Source organism: Crocuta crocuta, unplaced genomic scaffold (genome assembly GCF_008692635.1).
Source record: "Crocuta crocuta isolate KB4526 unplaced genomic scaffold, BGI_CrCroc_1.0 scaffold196, whole genome shotgun sequence".
Classification (NCBI taxonomy): Eukaryota; Metazoa; Chordata; class Mammalia; order Carnivora; family Hyaenidae; genus Crocuta; species Crocuta crocuta.
Window position 1 is genome coordinate 2673504 of NW_027531026.1, and position 20489 is coordinate 2693992.

The window sequence follows — 20489 nt, forward strand, 5'->3', positions numbered from 1 at the left end:
TTTCAGAATGTCTTTTGGAAAATTCTCTGTGTTCAGGCAAGTTATCCAAGATCTTCATGGACCTGCTTTGATAAAGAAGTGGAACCACTTGATAAGAACCTTGAACTTCTCACACTGTCTGAGTACATCTATCACTCCAAGAAAAGTGATCCAGTTTACACCTTTCTTCCCTCCAAAACACAAACGCCCCACTTTTTAAGTATTTTGAGCCGAAAACTCAGAATGCTCAGTTGCACTTGTGGGAGAAGCTGCTTTAACAAACAGGATTAAGTGGAATAAATTTAAACAGCAAAACATTAATTAAAAAAAACGCACCACGGACACTGCATCACTAAGAAAGCCAGTAACTTTACTGAATTGTCTGCAAAATACAAATTATACCTTATTTCCAGCAGGAGAAACTTTTGAAAATTCCCCACTTTTATTCACTACAGACAGCTGAATTAAGTCCCTTGAGATACACAGATGTGGTTTAACTTAGTTATAACATCTTGTCATCTAGTGGCGACAAAGTCCAGCTTATGCCGCTGTGAGCCTCTATTTGAATATTTGTTGCAAATGCTTGTATGCCCTCATTTACAAGCTATTTTAATTACTGTCATGTAATGGAAACAAGTCCCCAGAAAAAGAAAAAGAAGAAAAATGATACAGCAAACCATCTGAAGCAATCCAAGTCCTATGGATTTGGTGACCCAGGTCTACTTTGCTCCGCGAGAACCTTGGTACTGCGTTCACACCACAACAGAATCTGTCACTTAGCCGACCTCTCTGAATTAAACTGAGGTATGATTCAATTTGAGGTATGATTAGGGAAGGCAAAATGCAATACCCGATTATGAAAATAACCCAAATGGACAAATTGAATGTAGAAGATCTGTGGCTTGGATTGCTCCACATCTTTGGTTAAAACATATTAAGAAAAGCCTTTAATTACATCTGTAGTCTGAAGTGTTCTAACAGACACCAGTATTCCATCAATCTTCAAAAGATCTGTAGTGGCAGGAAATTAACGCCATGTAAGTGACATCACAGCAGATGGCACAAATGGGAACAGATGAAGTATGCCATGCTTAGGCAACAGCCTTTACTGAGGGTTCAAGTGGCTGCTTCTTTAAAAAAAATTTTTTTTTCTAAAGAAAGAAAACACAAAGCATTTACCCTCTGGAAAAATAAACAAAAGCCCATGACAAGGGGCAAAAAAATGCTATCTCTAAATTAAAAGATGGCGGTGTGAGGAAAACACATACATCAAAGTGTGAGAGGGCAGACATTCTTTTAAAAAGTGTATTGGAACTTTTGTTTTTCCCCTCACTTTTAGTCACCCTTAAAGTGATCTGAGGATGATAGGTATTTTCATATTCATCATTACAAAATGCTAAATTCCACCTTTGGGAAAAAATAAGACATTTTACTAAAAAACACAATTTTAAAAAAGGTTGAAATGAACAGCCTTCCACTCACCAATGCATACAATATATAGGTGGTGTAGCTTGCATATATTGCATCAGTGTTACCAGTATTTAAGCTTAATATTACCAAAAATCTTTTAAAATAGGATTAGCTATAACAATATTTGTAGCTGTGTAAAACGTTATTTATGGTTCTTTTGCTCACAATGAAGAATGTTGCCTAAAATGTTACTCTAGGATGGGGCGTGTCACAGAACACTCCCTCAGGGCTCTGCCCTAGACTCCTGAATACAAAGGATTCACTGTGATAAAAACCCAAAACCGTACTAGCTTTGCAAATACATAAATGGTAAATTACAGATAAGGTAGAAGGGTAAAGATAGACAGTGATTGTTTACAGAAAGTGACTCATCACAATCAAAATTGTGCTTCTTCTCATTAAGTCGTCTTAGAAAAATTCTCAGATTATACCCTCACTATCTTGCTACCACTTTATATGAATTCAGTAGTGGGAGCAAGAGATGACTGGCATCCATTTTCAAGTGATTCTGTTCTTTTCATGTTCTTATAAAACTATTGTCAGATCTGCTATAAATAGCCAAGGCTTCTGCTGGTACTTTAGCTTACTTTCTCTTCAGCATTATAAATTCACTTTTCCTTTGTTGCGGAGGCAAACTGCAGGTAAAAAATTAATATGGCTATTTTCTCATATTTTCACATAATGACCCTTTCCCACCCACTGGTAAATTTCCGATATGGATAAAGTGTTTTGAAATGACAAAGAACATGTGTGACATGTTTGCATATTTTAGACACATCAAGTTAGGAGGATGGTTGTAAGAATGGGATCAAGTCTGTGGTGAGGAAAAGCACTTTCTTAGTTGTTCTTCCCATGTGTGAATGCGTGTGTGTGTGTGTGTGTGTTGCATGTTCAGGGATGATTTTCTGTTTTTCCTCTGCATAAATGTCTTTCTTTCATGTTCCATGGATACCTTGAGTAGTGGGATGTAGGAAAAGGTTGACAGATTTTTTTGTTTGTTTTCAGTATATAAAACGTTAGTACAAGGCAGGCTGGCATCCTATACGGACACCACCAAAGGTGCATTGTGGTCTAATTGTGGATTTCAGATCTAAGAAAATACCGCCTAGTTAGTAAGGTCTCTTGGCTTTTGCCACCCAGCGGCAGGCTTTTATGGTGAGAAACACATAGCAACTATGCAAGGGAAAGAAAAGAACGGATGAGAATGCCCTACATGTGCACAGCAGTATCGCTCTTCCTGTCTGCATCTTCATTGCTGTGTATGTCAATGCACATGATTGGAGATGAATCGACAGATCTTCACATTCCAAGAGAAAGAAAATCATTCCTGGATCGAAATCTCTTTTAAGCAATATATATCAACTTTTTTTTTTTATGGCACTCACTTTTTAAGGGGTCTGAAAATTAATCCCTTCTAGACAAATATCAGACAAGAGTCATCATTATTTCTTGTAAAATTTAAAAAAAGGGACATAGAGAGGTTCTTTAATGGGATTTCTTGAAATGGCTATTAAATCTCTTTATTGAAGAAAAAAATAGATGACATACATGCTTTATGCAGAAGTGACATTTGGGGGTCCTGACACACCGGGATTGTGCAACAGTCCTATATTGCTGACAAGATTGTTGAGGGTCAGTTAAAGTAATTAAAAATGGATGACGAAGCAACTATCCCTTTACCTGCTTCCTTCTTGTCTAGCACCCAGTCTTTCACATTTTTCTTCTGTGGGAATTGATAACTTATGCGTTGAGTAAACGCCATATCACTTGTTTCTAGGGCCATATTTGCAGGACGTGTGCCCCAACACAGCTTCTCTATTCTGGGCATATTTCTAAAAGGTGTATCAAATTCTAGGCTGAAGACCAACCAGATAATTTAGGATATGGGCAAGTTAGGGTATGCACTTACTGAATTCCAAGATGCATGGTGAAATGGTGAGATCAGAAAGGGGCCCTGCATTTGATAATAATGCAAAAACAAAACAAAAAATAGCATGAAAGAAACTCATTAGTATATACAATGGATGTCAGTTGACCCGGAAGATTCCTAATGTATTAAAAACAATTTAGGGTGTTGCAACGTGATATGTTCTAATCCCACAGGTTATCCTTTTGACAGCTGACCTTGAACTTATAAAATGTATGCAGAGTAAAAGAAAACAGAAAGAAAATAGTTACTCAAATGTGCAACTGCACAAATATACCCCCCTCCCGCTATTAAGATAACAAAACTTCTGCTATTACCATAATATTATATATATTAGAAAGCTATACACAAGCATGTTAATTTCACAGATTTTTTAAAAGATTCTTAATATTTTATATAATTAGAAATACACATTTCAAAAACAAAACTTCTACAAAGAGAAAACAGTTATCTTGGTTAGCAAAGCATGGAGTTCCTCATGGCTTAGGGTAGTGCTTTCTATACAAAAAGTCCTTTTTGGTTTTTTACAGGACTGTTTAAAATATTAGCGAAGCTATCAAGGGGGAAAAAAACACATTTTGGCTTAAGTAAACTACAAAAAGCCACAAATGCTTTGCAAACTCTGTCTTACCTTTTATATGAAAATAAGCAAAATGTAATGTACATATTTTTATATTTTTATTTAATAAGAGATGCAGACCCAGATTTATTTATTTATTTAATTAAATACGTTAGCCCTCAAACTCCACATTTTTTTTTTTTAAATAGGTATGGTCCTCCTGTAATGGTCGTTGATCCTTTTTAATGAGTGCCATACGCCAGTGATATGCGTGCAGGTTTGTGAGCGCGTTCTCGGGATGTTAGGTGACCTGGTGTGTTCCTAACATTTACCAACGGCCACCCTTTGCCGGGTCTGTCCAAAACCTCTATACATTTTTCTATATGTTGCATAACAGCTGCTCTCTCTTTCAGTAAAGATCTGCCGCTTTTGGCAAATGTTTCCTTTTGTCTATTTACATGTAAATAACGTTGAACCTGCAACATGACACTATCTATTGTAACATACATTTTGCAAAGGAGCACAACAGTGAAAAGAAGTTAGCCTTAAAATCTATTTTGTACAAGTGTTCTGTTGTACAACTCAAGTGCTAAGCTTATCTCAGCATTTCTGTTTATCTTTATACTGTATCACTGAGGCAATTTAAAAGTACTTTTACAAAACAGAGTACCTGACTTTTTTTTTTTTCCACACACAGCACATATAATGCATATCGACCCCCCTTCCCCATTAAGGTATAGCACACACACACACTGCAAGAAAAAAAAACTATTAAGTAATAATCTGATCATGTTGCCCATCCTTCCGAGAGTCGCATGCGCTTGACTGAGGGACTTTCCCTTTCGTCCGGCGAAGGTCTGGTGAGTCCAATGGGGGAGTGGAATTCATTCCGGTGATCCTCTCGGTCGCTCCCGTCGTACGAACTGCTACAGCTGCTCAAGCTGTCAACAGGAGATCTCCCCGCCTCGTGGCGCGTGTGTTGTGGGTATCTCGAAGGGGTGGTGGTACGGTCTCTAGGAGGAGAAACAGGTTCTGACTTGATGTTGAGGCTTTGAGTAGAAGGCAGGGAGAGATTTGAACTCTGAGATAAATGAGTGCTAGTGCAAGCTCTGTAGGAGGAAAGGAAACCCAGTTACAGATGGAGGAGGCCTGGAGCCCCCAGGAACTCACAATTACATAACACATCAGCTTCAAGACTCGCATAGACACCAGAGCATGCCCAGAGGGACGAGAGCGTGCTCGAAGCACTTAGGGGCATCGCCTTCTCAGAGCGATTTAGGATGCCTGGTAGTAATTACAGCATTCAACTGGTCCGGGCCTCATGAATCATATACCTCTAGTCTGTGACAGGCTCCCTAAACATACAGGTGACTGGCTCAGAAAGGCTTAACATGACGTGCTGCAAAAAGCATTTTCTGTGTCCATGGAATTTCTCCCTAGACTAGTTTCAAATTATGAGCTAAGATGTAAGATACAGTGTTTAGCTTTTGAATTAGATGTCTTTGATTTACTAACGTGTGTGCGCGAAAATTATAAAAAGCTGGTTACGGACATAAATGTTTCCCTCTGTGTAATAAGCACATGCATGTTAAGTTGTATAGTCTTCAGAGAAAGTGAAGGGAGTTCAAATTTCAAATGAACAAATCCATAAAATGCTACATTTATAACTGTAAACGATGTAAATATAAATTATAACTGTATATGGTGAAAAACTTGGAAGAGGGGAGAAGAGGAGGGGAAGGGGATTGAAAATTATTTGCAGAAAAGTTTATTGGCCTAAAAACACTAAGATTTCCTAACCTACTAAAACTGATCAATAGTTGGACTTTCTTCATCTTTTCTCAGTTACATGGCGTGAAACTGCTGTCTCTGTTCCCCAATTACCTCAAGTTTATTATTGAGAATCTCTCCCTGTTGGGGTGAAGGGTAGGGTACCACTCCTCTTATATTTATAATTGGCACGAGTTGAGGAATCTGGATTTATCTAAGGAAAGGTTGTTGTAAAGAAGGATCTAGTGTGATTCTATTGTTTAGAAGCCTTAATCCTCATTTATTCCAGGAGAGTATAATTTTCCCTTTTTCCAAAATGTGGAAGAATTTAGATACTTGAAACTCTGGAGGGAAAAGCATTAAGCCCCTAAGGGTAAATTAGCAATCACAATGACTTTGATCACGATAAGCCAGAAGAACATTGCCGACATCAGTTTTAAGATGCTCGTACTGTTTTTGCATTCTGATTGCGCTGACATCATGGCTAGAGTCAGCTTTACTTGCCCATATTGTCAGGAGAGTACAAATATCTCTTTTAGTGAGGAGGAGGAGCCGCAGGAAAGAATCACCTATCCAGATACACCCATTCTAATCAAAGGAAAGTGAGCCTTCCTACTCATGTATGTGATTACGTTACTTTCAAATGGAGAGAATTAGATGGCATTTAAAAGTCATTATGAACAGTGAGAAAATGGGCACATATTTCAGAGGAAAAAGTGGAAATAACTTGGGGCTGGCTTTTTGGGAGATGCAATTCAGGCTCAAAACGTACAGAGATATAAAATTAGTCAAAATGAGTTTATCTTTGAGTGATGTTTTATACAAAAGCACCACCTACTGGCAAAGAACTAGTTTTCTTCTCTTATTAATAGATGAGCTAATGTTGAGAATAACATAAAGGAGAATTATTTGTTTCCCTAATAAGCCTTTATTTCTCTGGCTTTTATGTTTTAAAACGAAAACAGTCTTAGCATTTATATCAAGTTACCAACATGGCGTATATAAGATTTTCAATCACCTGTTCATATTTGTCATTATTTATTTGTAGTTTTTCTTTTAGTCTATATTAGCATACTAATTTTCTAAGAGTTTTAATTAAATAATCTTCAAATCAAGAAGATATTAAAATGGGGGGTGTGACACCTGTATTTCAAAAGGATCTATAATGGTGGACTATTTTATCTTGGTTCAAAGTTACTTAATGATTCATTTTGATGTCAAAGGAAATCATCTTTTGATTTCTGGAAGAAAGAATTTTCCTGGCTCTGGATAAGAAAGATTATTTCACTAAAATTTAATTAAATGCTTCTACTATGAATCACACAACTCTTTAATAATAAATGTCAATTAGGAGTCTGAAAACAAAGTGGCATATCAACAAATGCTTGTGACTGCCCTCTGACATTTAGATAGCTTCTTCACAGGCAGAGGGACATGGACAATTAGAAAAAAAAAATTAGGTGAGTTGGGCTAATATAAGCGGTTAATCTGGAAAAATTAAGCAAAAAATAGTATAATCAAAATGCTGTTTCTTTAATACAGCTTTAAGAAGCTGCCTTATCTACTTAGTGTATTTCCCATTGTGAATTGGCTCAGATAGGTTCTGCTACATCTCTTCCTTATAAGAGATATAAACGCTTATTGTTTATGCCTTCCTGCAGACTAATGGGCTAGTCTCTAAGTTTACTTTTTGGTGGCCTTTCATTTGACACTGAAAGAATATATGAAGCATTTTGAGTAGTTCTGGGGAAACTCAATCCACAGTAACGAAATGTACATGATAACTTAGATTCAGCTCCATTATACTGTGGTATAGGATTCTAAATAGCAGGGAATGTAATTGTTTAGTGTCTGTTACCAAAGTCTTATCTTGAAAAGAAAATGCATTACAACATCACTTAGCAGTACACATGCTAGATTCAGATCCAAGCGTGTTGGTCTGTTTGTTGTTAAGAACAAAATCTTTATAGGCCCAGATAATTGAGAAATGCTCCATGTGTGTGGGTGAGAGAGAGGTGGGTGGGAGACAGAAGCCTGATGTGCAAGTTGCCCGTATCAAATCCTGCTACAAGTTTTCATCTATTGCAGATGTCTTCCAACTGGGAAAACACCTACCCTTCCCCACAATTGTTCAGAAGTGAAATGTAACCGGATAGTTTTATTCAAATTTCGTACTGCCTCCGCCTCCAAATTAAACTATCAAACTATATTTAACCTAACCTTTTAAAAGTAGTCTCTAAACACCCACATCAACAAAGATGATGTAAAGAAATGCTTCCAGAAAATAGGCTGCCATTTTTCAAAGGTGATGTGAGAAAAGCACTTAAAAATTTGAGGGTCATTTTCTCAAATTTTCATATTCAAATGACACTAATCCTTGAGGGCAAGTTCCTTCCGCCAATCACCTCTCCTTCCTACCTCAAATCAATGTATGCCATTTATCTGACTTGGCTAGATAAAACCAGACGCTAACATAGTGTTAAAAGTACAGCTTCAGAGAGTTAAAGGTATTTCCATCAACAAAACAAAGAGTCCTTTTATACTCTTAATTTTGGGAAAGAATTGTGACCATCTTGGGCTGCTGGGAATGGCCACTCTGGACGCTGTATCTACTTTGAACACTGTATCTGCCCAAAAGAATGTGAACTCACCACACAATACACTGAGACTACTTTAGCCTAAAAAGATACCAATTTTTAAAATTAATCCACACTGTAAGGAATTAAGGCACCTCATATAATTTATTTACATAAATATTACAACTTGGGAGTTTTTTTTTTTTTTACAGTTTAACATTTAATTGTGTGAACATGAGCTAGTCCATTTGAAAGGACCCCCTTTTAAAAAGGTACCCTGTGTATGTATGTATGTATGACAGAGAGAGAGAGAGAGAGAGAGGAAAGAAGGAAGGAAGGAAGGAAGAAGGAAGGAGGGAAAGAAAGAAGGAAGGCTGGCCAAGATTAGAAGGACTAAAAGGGGTATCCTATCTATCTGAGGGATAAGGGAAGTGATTAAACGTAATAAAAACTCAGACTAAATTCAGAGTGTAAATTATACACCATGATAACTGTTGCTGAAAGAAACCGGAACTAAACAAAATGCTTCATCCTTGGCTGTTGCCATTTGGTTCCTCTCTAGGCCAGTCCTCTTCTTTCTCATTTACTGAAGACTTTATTAAGGGCAGCAGAGAATGAGACTCTTCACATGTAATAGAAGGGACTTTTAAAATTATGGTATAGTTAAAATACATAAATAAATGTATTTTGTACATAAAATGCAAATTGTCAGGTGTTACTAAAAACAAAAGAAAGCCACATTCAGAGCAAATACTATGGCTTTTGACACTGATAATTTCTAAAGAAATCTAGTCCTTTAATGAATGAATTTTGTGAAAATCTAGAAGTAAACAGCTACCCTGATTTCTATCAAGAAGCATGTACTGTGGACTCACGGCTTAACCATAGCAGAGCAATGCAACATGTATGTATTTTAAGACTGCTTGGATGGTATGATGTACTTAGTGATAATTACCTTAAAAAGTTATTGCAATAAATGCCTACTTGCACAGTTAACATTTCTGAGAAAACTTAAAATGTCCTAAAAAGAGAAACCCTGTTGCTGATCAATATTTAATATATCTTCAAAGTTAACAATCTTTTAGGAAACCGCAGCAATGATGTCATGTGAATTTATTTTATTGTTTAAATGAAAGGTTAGATTTTCAACACTAATGTTTAGGGAGCAGAATGGAAGCAAATACGCAGTGAATGGGGGAAGACTCCATTACTAGAGTGCTAATCTATTTGAAATCAATTCCACATGAAAGCTAGGAGGGTACTGAGGGGTAAGAGATGTGGTCGTGATGTCAATCAGTGATTTTTATTCTAATCAGTGTTTTACACTCATTATCTCTTTAGGAACAGAAGTATAGAACTAGCTAACTCTTCTCACCAAATGGCTCAGCAGAAAACTGAAAGTGAGGTAGACACACAGAATGTTTCTAAAATACAAAAATTTATCTTTCAATATTTTATATCTTCCTAGTATTTTCTTCTGAAGATTAACTGCAGTTTTGGAGTTATTATGTAAACTTAAAGGCAGGTCTTTGATTCAGGTTTTAAACCTAAAGGCAGGTCTTTGATTCAGGTTTTAAACCTAAAAAAGCTACGTGTTTTATAAGTATGAATTCTGAAATCAGCGCTTTGTAAAGGTTTGCACATTTTCACAGATAAATGACAGGAGTCATTTCTATGATAAAGACATTTCTCAAAGTTACCACAAGGGGGCAGAAATACACATATTTTGATTTCAGAAAACAATAGAAATTATTTTTATACCCAAATTTAGGTAATTAGTACATATATGTGTATATACATATACATTTATATTTATACAATGTCTATAAATATACAACCATACTATGAGTACATTATAACTATATGAAATCAGTGTATCAATAGAATAATAGATCCTATGAATACTAGGTTAACGTTAGCATGACTATATGGTTTATGTTGAGTGGTTAGGATTCCCAAATATCTCAAAAATGTGAAGAACTTTTAAGTGCCTTCTTACATCCCACGTGAGCTACATGAAAAGTTAACTAAGTGAAGTTTGTTTACTGATCGAAGTGGAAACCAATATAGCCTAAAACAATAGGGAAATAACTTATCCCATCATCACAGGGCTCCCCTCCTCTTAAAAAATAAGCAAAGTAATATTTAACCTGCTTGAAAGATACTGATATGATCATTACCTTCCGATTTTGATAAAATAGAACTGTACATCCTTTCATGGGACCTTAGAGTGCAGTATTTAGAGATTGCCACTTGCCACTTAAAAATGCCTTCTAGAAGTGTTTTACGAGAGAAGTAATATTGCTTACCCCAGCTGACTGAGGGCGGATGGCGGCATGTTATGAAGGTGCTGCTGTTGCCAGCCAGTTACTGACCCAAGATGAAGGGCGCTGGCGGTGTTGAACCCAGACAGAGAGGACAGGTCTGCACTACTCAGAGAGTACTCTAGAGGAACAAATAAGACAGTAGGGAAAAGACTTAATTTGGAAATTGTAGACTGGTAAATAAACATTTCCTATTAAAAATATTCTATGAGTGCTATTTAATGATTGTTTTAAATTCTCTCATTTTGGCTGCAGGTGGGGGGAGAAGGAGATAAAGTATCAGGAGCAACTTTAATTTAAAAGAGATACATATTGGGGCGCCTGGGTGGCTTAGTCGGTTAAGCGTCCGACTTTCGCTTAGGTCATGATCTCGCGGTTCGCGGGTTCGAGCCCCGCGTCGGGCTCTGTGCTGACTGCCAGCTCAGAGCCTGGAGCCTATTTCAGAGTCTGTGTCTCCCTCTCTCTCTGACCCTCCCCTGCTCATGCTGTCTCTCTCTCTCCTAGAAATAAATAAAAACATATTTAAAAAAAAAATAAATAAAAGAGATACATATCATATACCAAAAAAAAAAAAGTATTCCATGAAAGCTTTGAAGTAGAACAGCCTGCAATTTTAATTTATTAGAAGTACAATCTGGCATTATAACATCTACATATTTGATGATCCAGAAATGTCTTTTAAACAATCCTGAAGGGGTGCCTGGGTGGCTCAGTTGGTTAAGCGTCTGACTTCGGCTCAGGTCATGATCTCACAGTTTGTGGGTTTGAGCCCTGAGTCGGGCTCTGTGCTGACAGCCAGCTCAGAGCCTGGAGCCTGTTTCAGATTCTGTATCTTCCTCTCTCTGTGACCCTCCCCTGCTCATGCTGTCTCTCTCTCTCAGAAATAAAAAAAATAATAATAATAAAAGAAGATTTATAAACAATCTTGAGAAAGTGAGCTCCACTATTACACCAGAAATAATGGCTTGTTTTCCTTGAAATTGTTCTTGTATATTGAATTCAGGTTGGGTTAATAAAACTTTCACTTAAGAAAGAAAAATACTTTTTGTCAAAAATACTCATTTTGTCTTAGTAAGAAATAGGCGATGCTATAGTCTCTGGACGCCACAGGTACTACATGAAGCTTCCTAACAGAATAAAAGGTATAACTTTTTTCATCTTGCTTTTTAATAAAAAGTATTTAATGTACTATTTGAACATGGCAAAGCTACTCACCGGTACCATATGTTGTTGAAATGGCTGATGGATATCCTCCCATCCCTTGTCCTGGTAAAGTAGGAGTTGCTACGGAAACCACTGGGGTAGCCAATGACTGAGCAGACTGGGAGTTATTTATCCTTTGATTCTTTTAAAGTAAATAAAGAGACATTATTGGTAGAATTTTTTAAAAGTTAAAAATGTTAGATTTCAGTATTAGTTTTGCACATAAAGAGATAACTTGGTACAAATCTCCTGAAATTAATCATTTAACATGTGTCTCTATGAACTCTGCCAACCCTATCATTTACAATCCTTCAAGAGACCAGTTGTTGCCATAGTAACCCATTACATCAGTATCTCCTAGGCAACTGAACTAGTAACAAGTACCATAAGCTTTATTATGGGTAAAAACAGACTATGTTGAAAACTGATGAAATATGTATACTGTACTTCCATTGTTTCAGTTTTTATTCAAATGCAAATTAAAAAAAAATTAAAATCAACCGTGGTGGTTTTTATGTTCAGTTCTATATACAGCAGAGAAGATGGGCAGATTTCATGCTATACTCTGACCAGCAGGTGGTGCTCCGACCACTTTTTTCATATTCTAAACTTCCCTCAGAACTACATGGCAAAGCAGCTAACATGTATATTTAACTCCTTACAGCAAGAAGATTAAAGATTCACATACATTTAAAGCTCATGAGACTTTAATTCTTAGAAAAATGAGTATCTTTATGGTTTAAATAACTAAGGAAATTATTTTTGTTAGAATTTTACTATAAACCAGGTCCTAAAATAAACTGAAAACATGGTCTTCACTTACAAAGGCTGAGACAGAAAAATAAATATCCAGATATTCTTTTCACCTGTGTGTGGTACTTGAAATTAATGGCACTGAAATAGAATTAGTGTTGACACATTATGGTAACTTCTGTTATCATCCCATTTTACTAGAGCCACTCCACCTAAGAGTCACCTTGGGTTTCTCCTTGCACATACCATTTAAGGGAAATTCTCTTACTACTTACCAAAAGCAGGTCGACATCCTCAGACTGAGAGCATGGGGAAGGAGTTTTATTAATTAGTGTCTGTAAATATTTACAACGGGGCAAAACCTCTCCAACAAAAGGAAAAGCATCTTCTGATAGACAAAACAGTTTAAACAATTTAAAAACCCAGACTCTAAAGATAACTCCTCACAAAGCCATTCTTTGTTTCCTTTAATGAGCGGTTTGTCTCAAATGCGAAGACAGTCTATCCAGTTTTCTGCACAGGTCAGTGTCTCAACCTTCATTATTTCAGTACCACGTTTTGAAAAAAAAAAAAAGTAAAAAAGCTTGTATTTTGAAAGCCCACTCGCGGGAGGAGGGGAGACACTACACCTGGCCACCGGTGAGAGGCTGTGCCGACCACTCACAGGATCCCTGGGGGAACATCGGTTTTAAGGAACTTGGAATAAATCTGCTGATAGAGACAGCCTGCCACGCATGGCCCACACTGCTTGGCTATGGCCCTGTGGGAGGTTTTATTTATTAGACCCAGTCCTTCCCAAAGGGAACGTTGCATATTATGTGATTTCTTTTTGGGGGGGGTTGATATTCAAAATTAATCTGCACTGTGCCATAATAAACTAATCAGCTTGCAGGGCTGGTTTACCCTGAAGCCTGCCACAGAGCACAGAAAGAAAAAAAAAGCAATATCTTTGCAGGATGGTCTAAATTTGTCTACCGAATCTTGGTTTTAAATGTTCTCGCTCTTAAGCAAAGCTAATTTGGAGAACACTGATGTAAGTCTCTTTGTTGTTGAATTTGGCCCCACAATCATTATCTTCATCTCAGCCTGCAGATCCAGGAGAAAGAAAAATGATAGAGTCCGGGGATATTATTTCTATTTCTTATTTATTTATTTCTTATTTAATTTTTCTAACAGTGCCATCTTTTTTTGTTATTGTAAAACATAACCTTTGTTCTCATAATGCCTAGGATTTTAAAACAATTTGCTTTTGAGAGGCAGCTATTTGCATGAAGCACATATATGGAAAGATGAATTGAGGTAGAGCACAGGCACGTGAGGTATTAAACCTTACCACTGCAATACACCTAAGAAAAGAATGGCCAATTAACAGGAGAGTGTTCATTTAGAAATTATGGAGATTTTTGGTTGTCAGTACTTTGAGGACATAACTAGATCAACATTATAAAATCTGTTATGAAAGTCCCTATTCTGTGAATTTGATTCTACCACTGGTCAAATTGTATGCAACATAAGGAGAGTAATAAGCAATGATTTTTTTCCTAATTATAAATTGGAGAGCTTAAAAGGAAATGGTTTCTTTGCCTCAGAACACCGGTTTTATAGTGGAGTTTATTGGATGTTGGTTTTTTTTTTTTTTAACATGGAAAAGGAAAATGCGAACCAGTTACCAGAAATAATGGCTAAATACAAACAGGGCTCCAGCAATAGCATTGATATGTTAATTTTCTAGGAGCACTTAAGTAATTCAAAATGTTAGACAAATACAAAGACAGCAAAACATATACAAAACATTATCAACATTTATTTAAAATGTAGTTTCGCATTACCACTGATGGCATCGTATTCTTGCTGCCTGGTGGAATAAGAACTCGGAGATCTGGTTTACGGTTATTCATCCCTAAATTCATGGGGGGAGGAGATTTTGCTTGCATATTCTTGTTCAAGTTACCAGGTGAGACCAGCAGACCTGGTGAGTTTCGGGGGTTGCCATATCCGTTCCCTGTTAACACAAAACAATGAAAGCGCTCAGGAAGAAATCTAGACTCAGGTATGTTTCTACAAGATACACTATGAGATTAAAAATAAAAGTTTAACAGAGTATGACATAAAACAAAGTCTGTAGAATGACCAACTTATTAGCCTCCACGTGAAGAGTAACCCAGTTAGTTTCTTAATATTCTCTAAAGGAAGATTAAAAATATTTAATGAGAAGACAGCTAATATATACCAACTTGCTCAGAAATCAGCATATACTTTTTCTCCATTAAAAAAATTTGGGAAGAAAGTCAGACCGTCATTCAGGGTCTAAGAAAAGCACAGAATCAGCCCTGCACTTTAACTGACTAACTTGGCAAAGGCCTGGGCTGGTATGACTCACTCTTTCAGTTCAATCGTTTGGGTTTTATTTTGTGTGTTTGTGTGTCCTTAAGTGAAGAAAAGGCATACCAGTAAGACTATCATTTCTAGGACATGCAGGAAGAGTAGCCTCTTCCACAGTTTGCTGCTGACTTCCCCTTTTCTTTGAGTGGTTTCTCCCTCTGATTCTCTTATGTCTGGTTTGCCCTCCTCACAAGTTCTGTGTATGACCCTGAAAGGCTTGCTTTCCTGTTCACACGGAATTTCAAAACGCAGGACTCCTACTTAGGAGCTGAAATGAAGGGACGATGCCTCCAAAAGTACTGAGTCACCAAGGCACAGCGATGGTCATCTGATGTGAACACTGAAGGTGTTTTCTTAGCTCTCGGATGCTCAACGCCCTACTAACAGAGACGGATATCTGAAGGATGCCATTTCTCACAATTCAAAATACACTGCTCTGTGACAGGAAGAGCTATGGAAGGAGCTGAGGCAACCTTAGCTGAGGCAGTACGTCATCTGTTGGCTTCTTTCACTGCATCTGATTGGGGAATAAGAGAAATTCACTACCAAACTCTACAATCCTTGCTGGAAAACTAGATGGTTGTTTTCTGAAGCACTCTAAAGGAGATAGTCAAACCTCACTGTTACAGTCGATCATCATTATCATTATCCTAAAACACAAGTGTCAATTACTCCAGGATGAATGATACTGTGTGCTACCCGTGAGGAGGCAAGGACGTGGCCCCAGTCCTCAAAGGCCCTGCAATCCCTCTATGGTAATCCAATACACACATGTGTGAGATGTACAAACTGAGACAGGGCAGCATAAGGAGATGTGCCCACAAAGAAATCCAGATTAAGTATTATTGAGTTCCCAGGAGGGAAGAGAGTATCCAATAAAGATTCACCTAAGAGGCAGGAATTGATGTGAAAAAAGAGAAGAGACAGTAAGACACACTGGGATTGTGACTGGGCTCTGGGAAAGGGCTGAGGTGGGAATTTACAGAGCACAGTAGGGGACACTGTGAGCAAACTGGCTAGAAAGGAACTCATAAAAAGAGAGGAGTGCCAAAGACCTTGGAGGGACACGGAGATCTTGAATTCCAGCCTGACACACCTTGGGTTTAAATGGTGGCATTGCAGATCTGTGAAGGTCACAGAGCAGAAGTAGAACACAGGCCTCTAAGTGGACAGGGAGATCTACTGACCTTGGGGTATCCTGTAATTAGAAAGGCCTGGGAGTATGGGGCAGTGATGGCCTGAGCTAGAGGTGATGAGGGACTGGGAAGGCAAAGCACGGGTATATTTCAGGAAATATTTAGGGAAACATTTTTTGAATTAGAATACATTTGAGGCAAACTGTGTAGAGCACATTTGTTCTTCATATCCCATTCATTTACCTGTCTCATTTTATGCATGAATAAACAGGCTGAATATATAACAAATAACTACAAGATTAAATCTGTCAATTGGATCATCTGTAAAATTCTCCAAGTTACTGGGGGAAGGGATTAAACATAAATGAACCCCCCACCAAAACATGTGTCAAGTACACAGTAGTTGCTTAGGAAATGTTGGTTGAATTTGAATATAAATTACTTCTATAATAAAACTTCACTGAAAGTAGCTAAATCCTCTTATAATCAGCTAAATATGTTAAAAGACAAAATTTTCTTTTCCAGTTAATTTGAACAGTTTTTGGTGGCAAAAGTTATCGTATGAAACAAATACATTTATTTACCTGGTTTCACTAAGAAAGACACAAAGAACATGTTCACTTACAAAAATGCTTGATAAAATAGTTTATATTTAATGTGTCTTAATTGAATCATTCTTGCAACTATGTGAAGCCTCTAGTTTTAATTAATAGATTCTACTGGATAAAAAGAGACTTAGAAAACCAAGACAAAATTTGCACTATACTTCCCTGTCAGCTCAAGTTCAGCCTGATAGACTGAATACATATGTCACTTATCTGTTAAGCCTGCGTGAGATCTGGTTTAAATAAACAATTAAATGGAAAATTAGGTGGGTAATTTCAAAAGAAGGGGGGAAAAAGTCAGTTAAGCAGTGCAATGAAGCTTGAATAGATCAGAAGAAACTAAAACCCTGGCTTGGTAGATGCCGATACTGGTTTGCATGGAGGAGTTATTTTGCTAAAAGGAAGTAAAACCGCTTTGTGAAATGTGTTGTCCTGTGATATGACAAACACTGGGCCAGTGTGTGAAAATGGAAATGCTTCACGGAGGCTCTGAGAAAAGTTTTTTTTTGAAAATTAAAAAAAAATTTTTCTACAGTAAACTCTGAGAAATTCCAACAAAGGCTACATCTTTCTGCCCATATTTTTAAACAACGATTTAGGGCAGCAGGAAAAAAAAGTAAATATATATGATAGTTTTTCATCCAATAAATGCCTCAAAACTAAAAAAAAAAAAAAGATTTGAAAAGCATTCTATTTTTCTCTTGGAATATTTCCTGTTATTTGGAAGTTATGCCATTTTAGAAGATTAGTCACATATTTTAAGGTGTTTACATATTGAATATAAAATATTTTGAACCACGGTGACACTTCTTAAATCCATATTTTTAGAGCACAAAGTTATTTTTAAGAACAAATAAATTCTGCCTTTTACCAGTGCATTTCTGCTGTTTTTAGCATATTGTGCCAGCTAGCATTTTGGAGCCGTATAATAACCATTTCTGTTTCCAGCCACCAAGTTGTTATTCTTTTGGCATAATATAGATTCAGGAATGCAAGACTGTGGATCCTAAACCAGCGATATAGAAACCTATCATTTGAAAATCAATGATGAATACATGCGTGTGGTTTACTGCTAAGAAGAGCCTGCATTTAAACTGGCTTGGAAACCGCGGGCCTCCGCCTCACTCAAAACGCTGTGGCCTGCGTTGAGGCTGTTGTCCTCTCAAGATAAATTCACCAAAGAGAACGGTCTCATTCAAAGTCAGGGGTCGGGGAGGTGGGAAATGTTACCTCTCAGTAATGTTCTAATATTCACATTCAACGTTTCCTCATGCCATGTTTTAAAATTATCTTCTGCCTGGACAATGATCAATTCAGATGTGACTGTATGCAGATGTCACATTCCCCTGACCACTTAAGAGCACAAAAATTATAAAGCGTGAGTGAATGGATTTCCTGATTATAGATTATAAGAAAATGAAGAACAGACCGACTTTAGAGTCTGCTCATTTTATAGTTTGATTTGATTAAAAATATTGTTTCACATAAAACAAGTTAAGCATTCACAATATAATTTGTATGAAGGATAACAGAATCTACCTCGATTGGTTACACGTTTCTAAACATTCATATTAAAACTAGTGTAAATATACAAAACTTGAAATGTGGTGTTAGGAGAAAAAATTTTTTTCTCTCCAGTTAACTTGAAAACACTTGCTGTTTTTTTTTTTTTTTTAATTGACTCCTATTTTAAGAAGTTGTAAATTCAAAGAACATATTCCTGGCTTAAGATGTTGTGTGGAGGACATTTTGCCTTGTCTCACAGAGCTCAATTGAGCCTGTCGCTCTCTTTGAGCCCAAAGCTCTCAAACTTTCTTACTTAGATGTTTAGACATGAATCTTTTCACCTTTTTCCTCCCATGATTTTCAATTATAAATACAAACATGGAAAACTAGTAGGCACAAAACAGAAACTAGTTTTTATGGACCAAGCTAATTTTTTCATTGGTAAAATCTTTTTTTAGTTTCCTGAATTGTCATCTTGGACTCTTCCGACTTTGTCTCCCAGCCCCCTATCCAATCAGAAACCAAATCATGTTAAATTTTCTTCAGAAATGCCTCTCTCCATTGCCACTGCAACCATCCTCATTAAGGCTTTCATCACCATTTGACTAGGACCTTTTATCAGGGTTCCTGGTCTCCAGTTGAAAGGTTCTTCGCCAGGACTTATGACGAGCTTCATAAAGGTCGTAAGCTCCTCTAAAGCTGTATGCAAACTTTTGTGCACGTGTGTGATAATGAATCTAATGTATGGTCTCAAGGGTTTCTCTAAAAATCTTTTTAAAGTGTTGCTTCTACCATGTTACTTTTTCAGTCCATACTTAACACTGTTGGGCCAGTGCCCTGCTTGACTCTCAGAACAACACATAGTCTGACCCCTTCTATCTCACTTAATTTTCACTGTTCACAGCCAAGTTCGCAGTCCTCTGGATATGCCTCAGTCTTTGCTCTAGCAGTGTTTGCTCTCCCGTTTAATTCAAATTCACTTTAAGGATCAGCTAACACCTCAACTCTTTCATGAGAGTTCTGACAACCTTTCAGACAACTCAGCCCACCTCAAACACATTCCCTTCTATACTGCTGCAATTAGAGCCAGTGATACCTGCAAAAGACTAGTTCTTTAAGTGTTTCAGATGCCTGCAAAACATATATACAGATTATGCTGAAAAAATTAGGAATTATTCAGGAATGGCACTAAAAGTTAAATTACCAAAGGAATGTGAATGAAAACTGAGAATGTAATATGTAACTTGCTAATTTCGAATATCGAGGGTGTCTCCTCTACACCCTACTTGAGAACATTTCTTATTTGAGGTAATGATTAAATGCTGATGACCAAGTCACCATTGAGACAAACTGCTCATCAACCATGTAATACTGAAGTCAGGAAATCATGCAAGTGCCCAACTACTAAATTTGTTTACAGAGAGTTAATTGAAAACTGCTTCTTCACTTGTTGCACCTGTTAATCATTTCACAGGACATTACTTTAGCTAACTGCAAATAAAGCAGAAATTTTCCCTGATGAAAAAGAAAACTCTGAGGCCCTGGGTCATTTCTTCTATACTGATGAGTGCTTATGCTTACTGCCATAGGTTGTCTCTATAACCCTCAACAATAATTTACTCATATAGAGCTTTCCACCAAAAGATAGCCTGCATGATATCCTAGGAAAAAGCATGGTGGAAGGGCGGTGAGTAAGAGTGAATAGGATTTTATTAGCTGGTCCAGAGAGAGAATTTCTGGAGAGAGAATGCATGAAAGATCTCCTGGTCACAACTGTGTTGGAGAGAGATGAACATTCCCATGAGGTTGGAACATTGGTGGTTTTAAAGGATGCTGCCTTCAGAAGCTGGAAAAGTAGGCTTGGCTAACACAAACCTTTCAGATCATGTTAACGTTATACTCTAGATTTTACACTCAACTTTTACTAAACTTTATACTACAGAGAATAAACATGGTAAGTTTGCGAGTGGTAAGTGACATCCTTAACTGTGTGACAGAGAAACAGTGTCCATGGAAGGGGCAGATTAGAGATTAGACTGCTACAGGGAAGCTAGTTAGGATGCATCTGCCGTAGAACACATGAGAAATAAGGCAGCCGAGATGGGAGGATCTGCAAGGCAGACAGTCAAGGACAAAGGAGGATAAAGTAGATACATCCCTCTCTGGATTTAGGGTTCCTTCAACCACACTGAGCCTTAGTTTTCTTAGCCCTAGGTAATGATTCCATTAGTGTTAGAGAAGCAAAAAGTAATCTGAATCAGGTTAAGCGTCCGACTTTGGTTCAAGTCATGATCTCATG

At 37.2% G+C, this 20489-nt stretch overlaps 1 protein-coding gene across 8 annotated transcripts in view; it reads right to left on the reverse strand.

Moving 5' to 3' along the window:
• Positions 1–328: 328 nt before the first annotated feature.
• The window catches only part of MEF2C (myocyte enhancer factor 2C), a 151061-nt gene continuing 130900 nt past the window's right edge, over positions 329–20489 (reverse strand). For 3 of the 8 annotated variants that reach the window (XM_077770974.1, XM_077770973.1, XM_077770978.1), the window contains 4 exons: positions 14391–14563; positions 11821–11950; positions 10591–10726; positions 329–5044 (listed from right to left, as the gene is read on the reverse strand). In XM_077770974.1, the coding sequence (XP_077627100.1) occupies positions 4723–5044; positions 10591–10726; positions 11821–11950; positions 14391–14563 (761 nt within the window). In that variant the 3' untranslated portion in view covers positions 329–4722. Of the gene's footprint in view, positions 5045–10590; positions 10727–11820; positions 11951–12836; positions 12861–14390; positions 14564–20489 lie in introns of all 8 variants that reach the window. The other 5 variants (XM_077770971.1, XM_077770972.1, XM_077770977.1 and 2 more) reach the window with 3 other exon arrangements.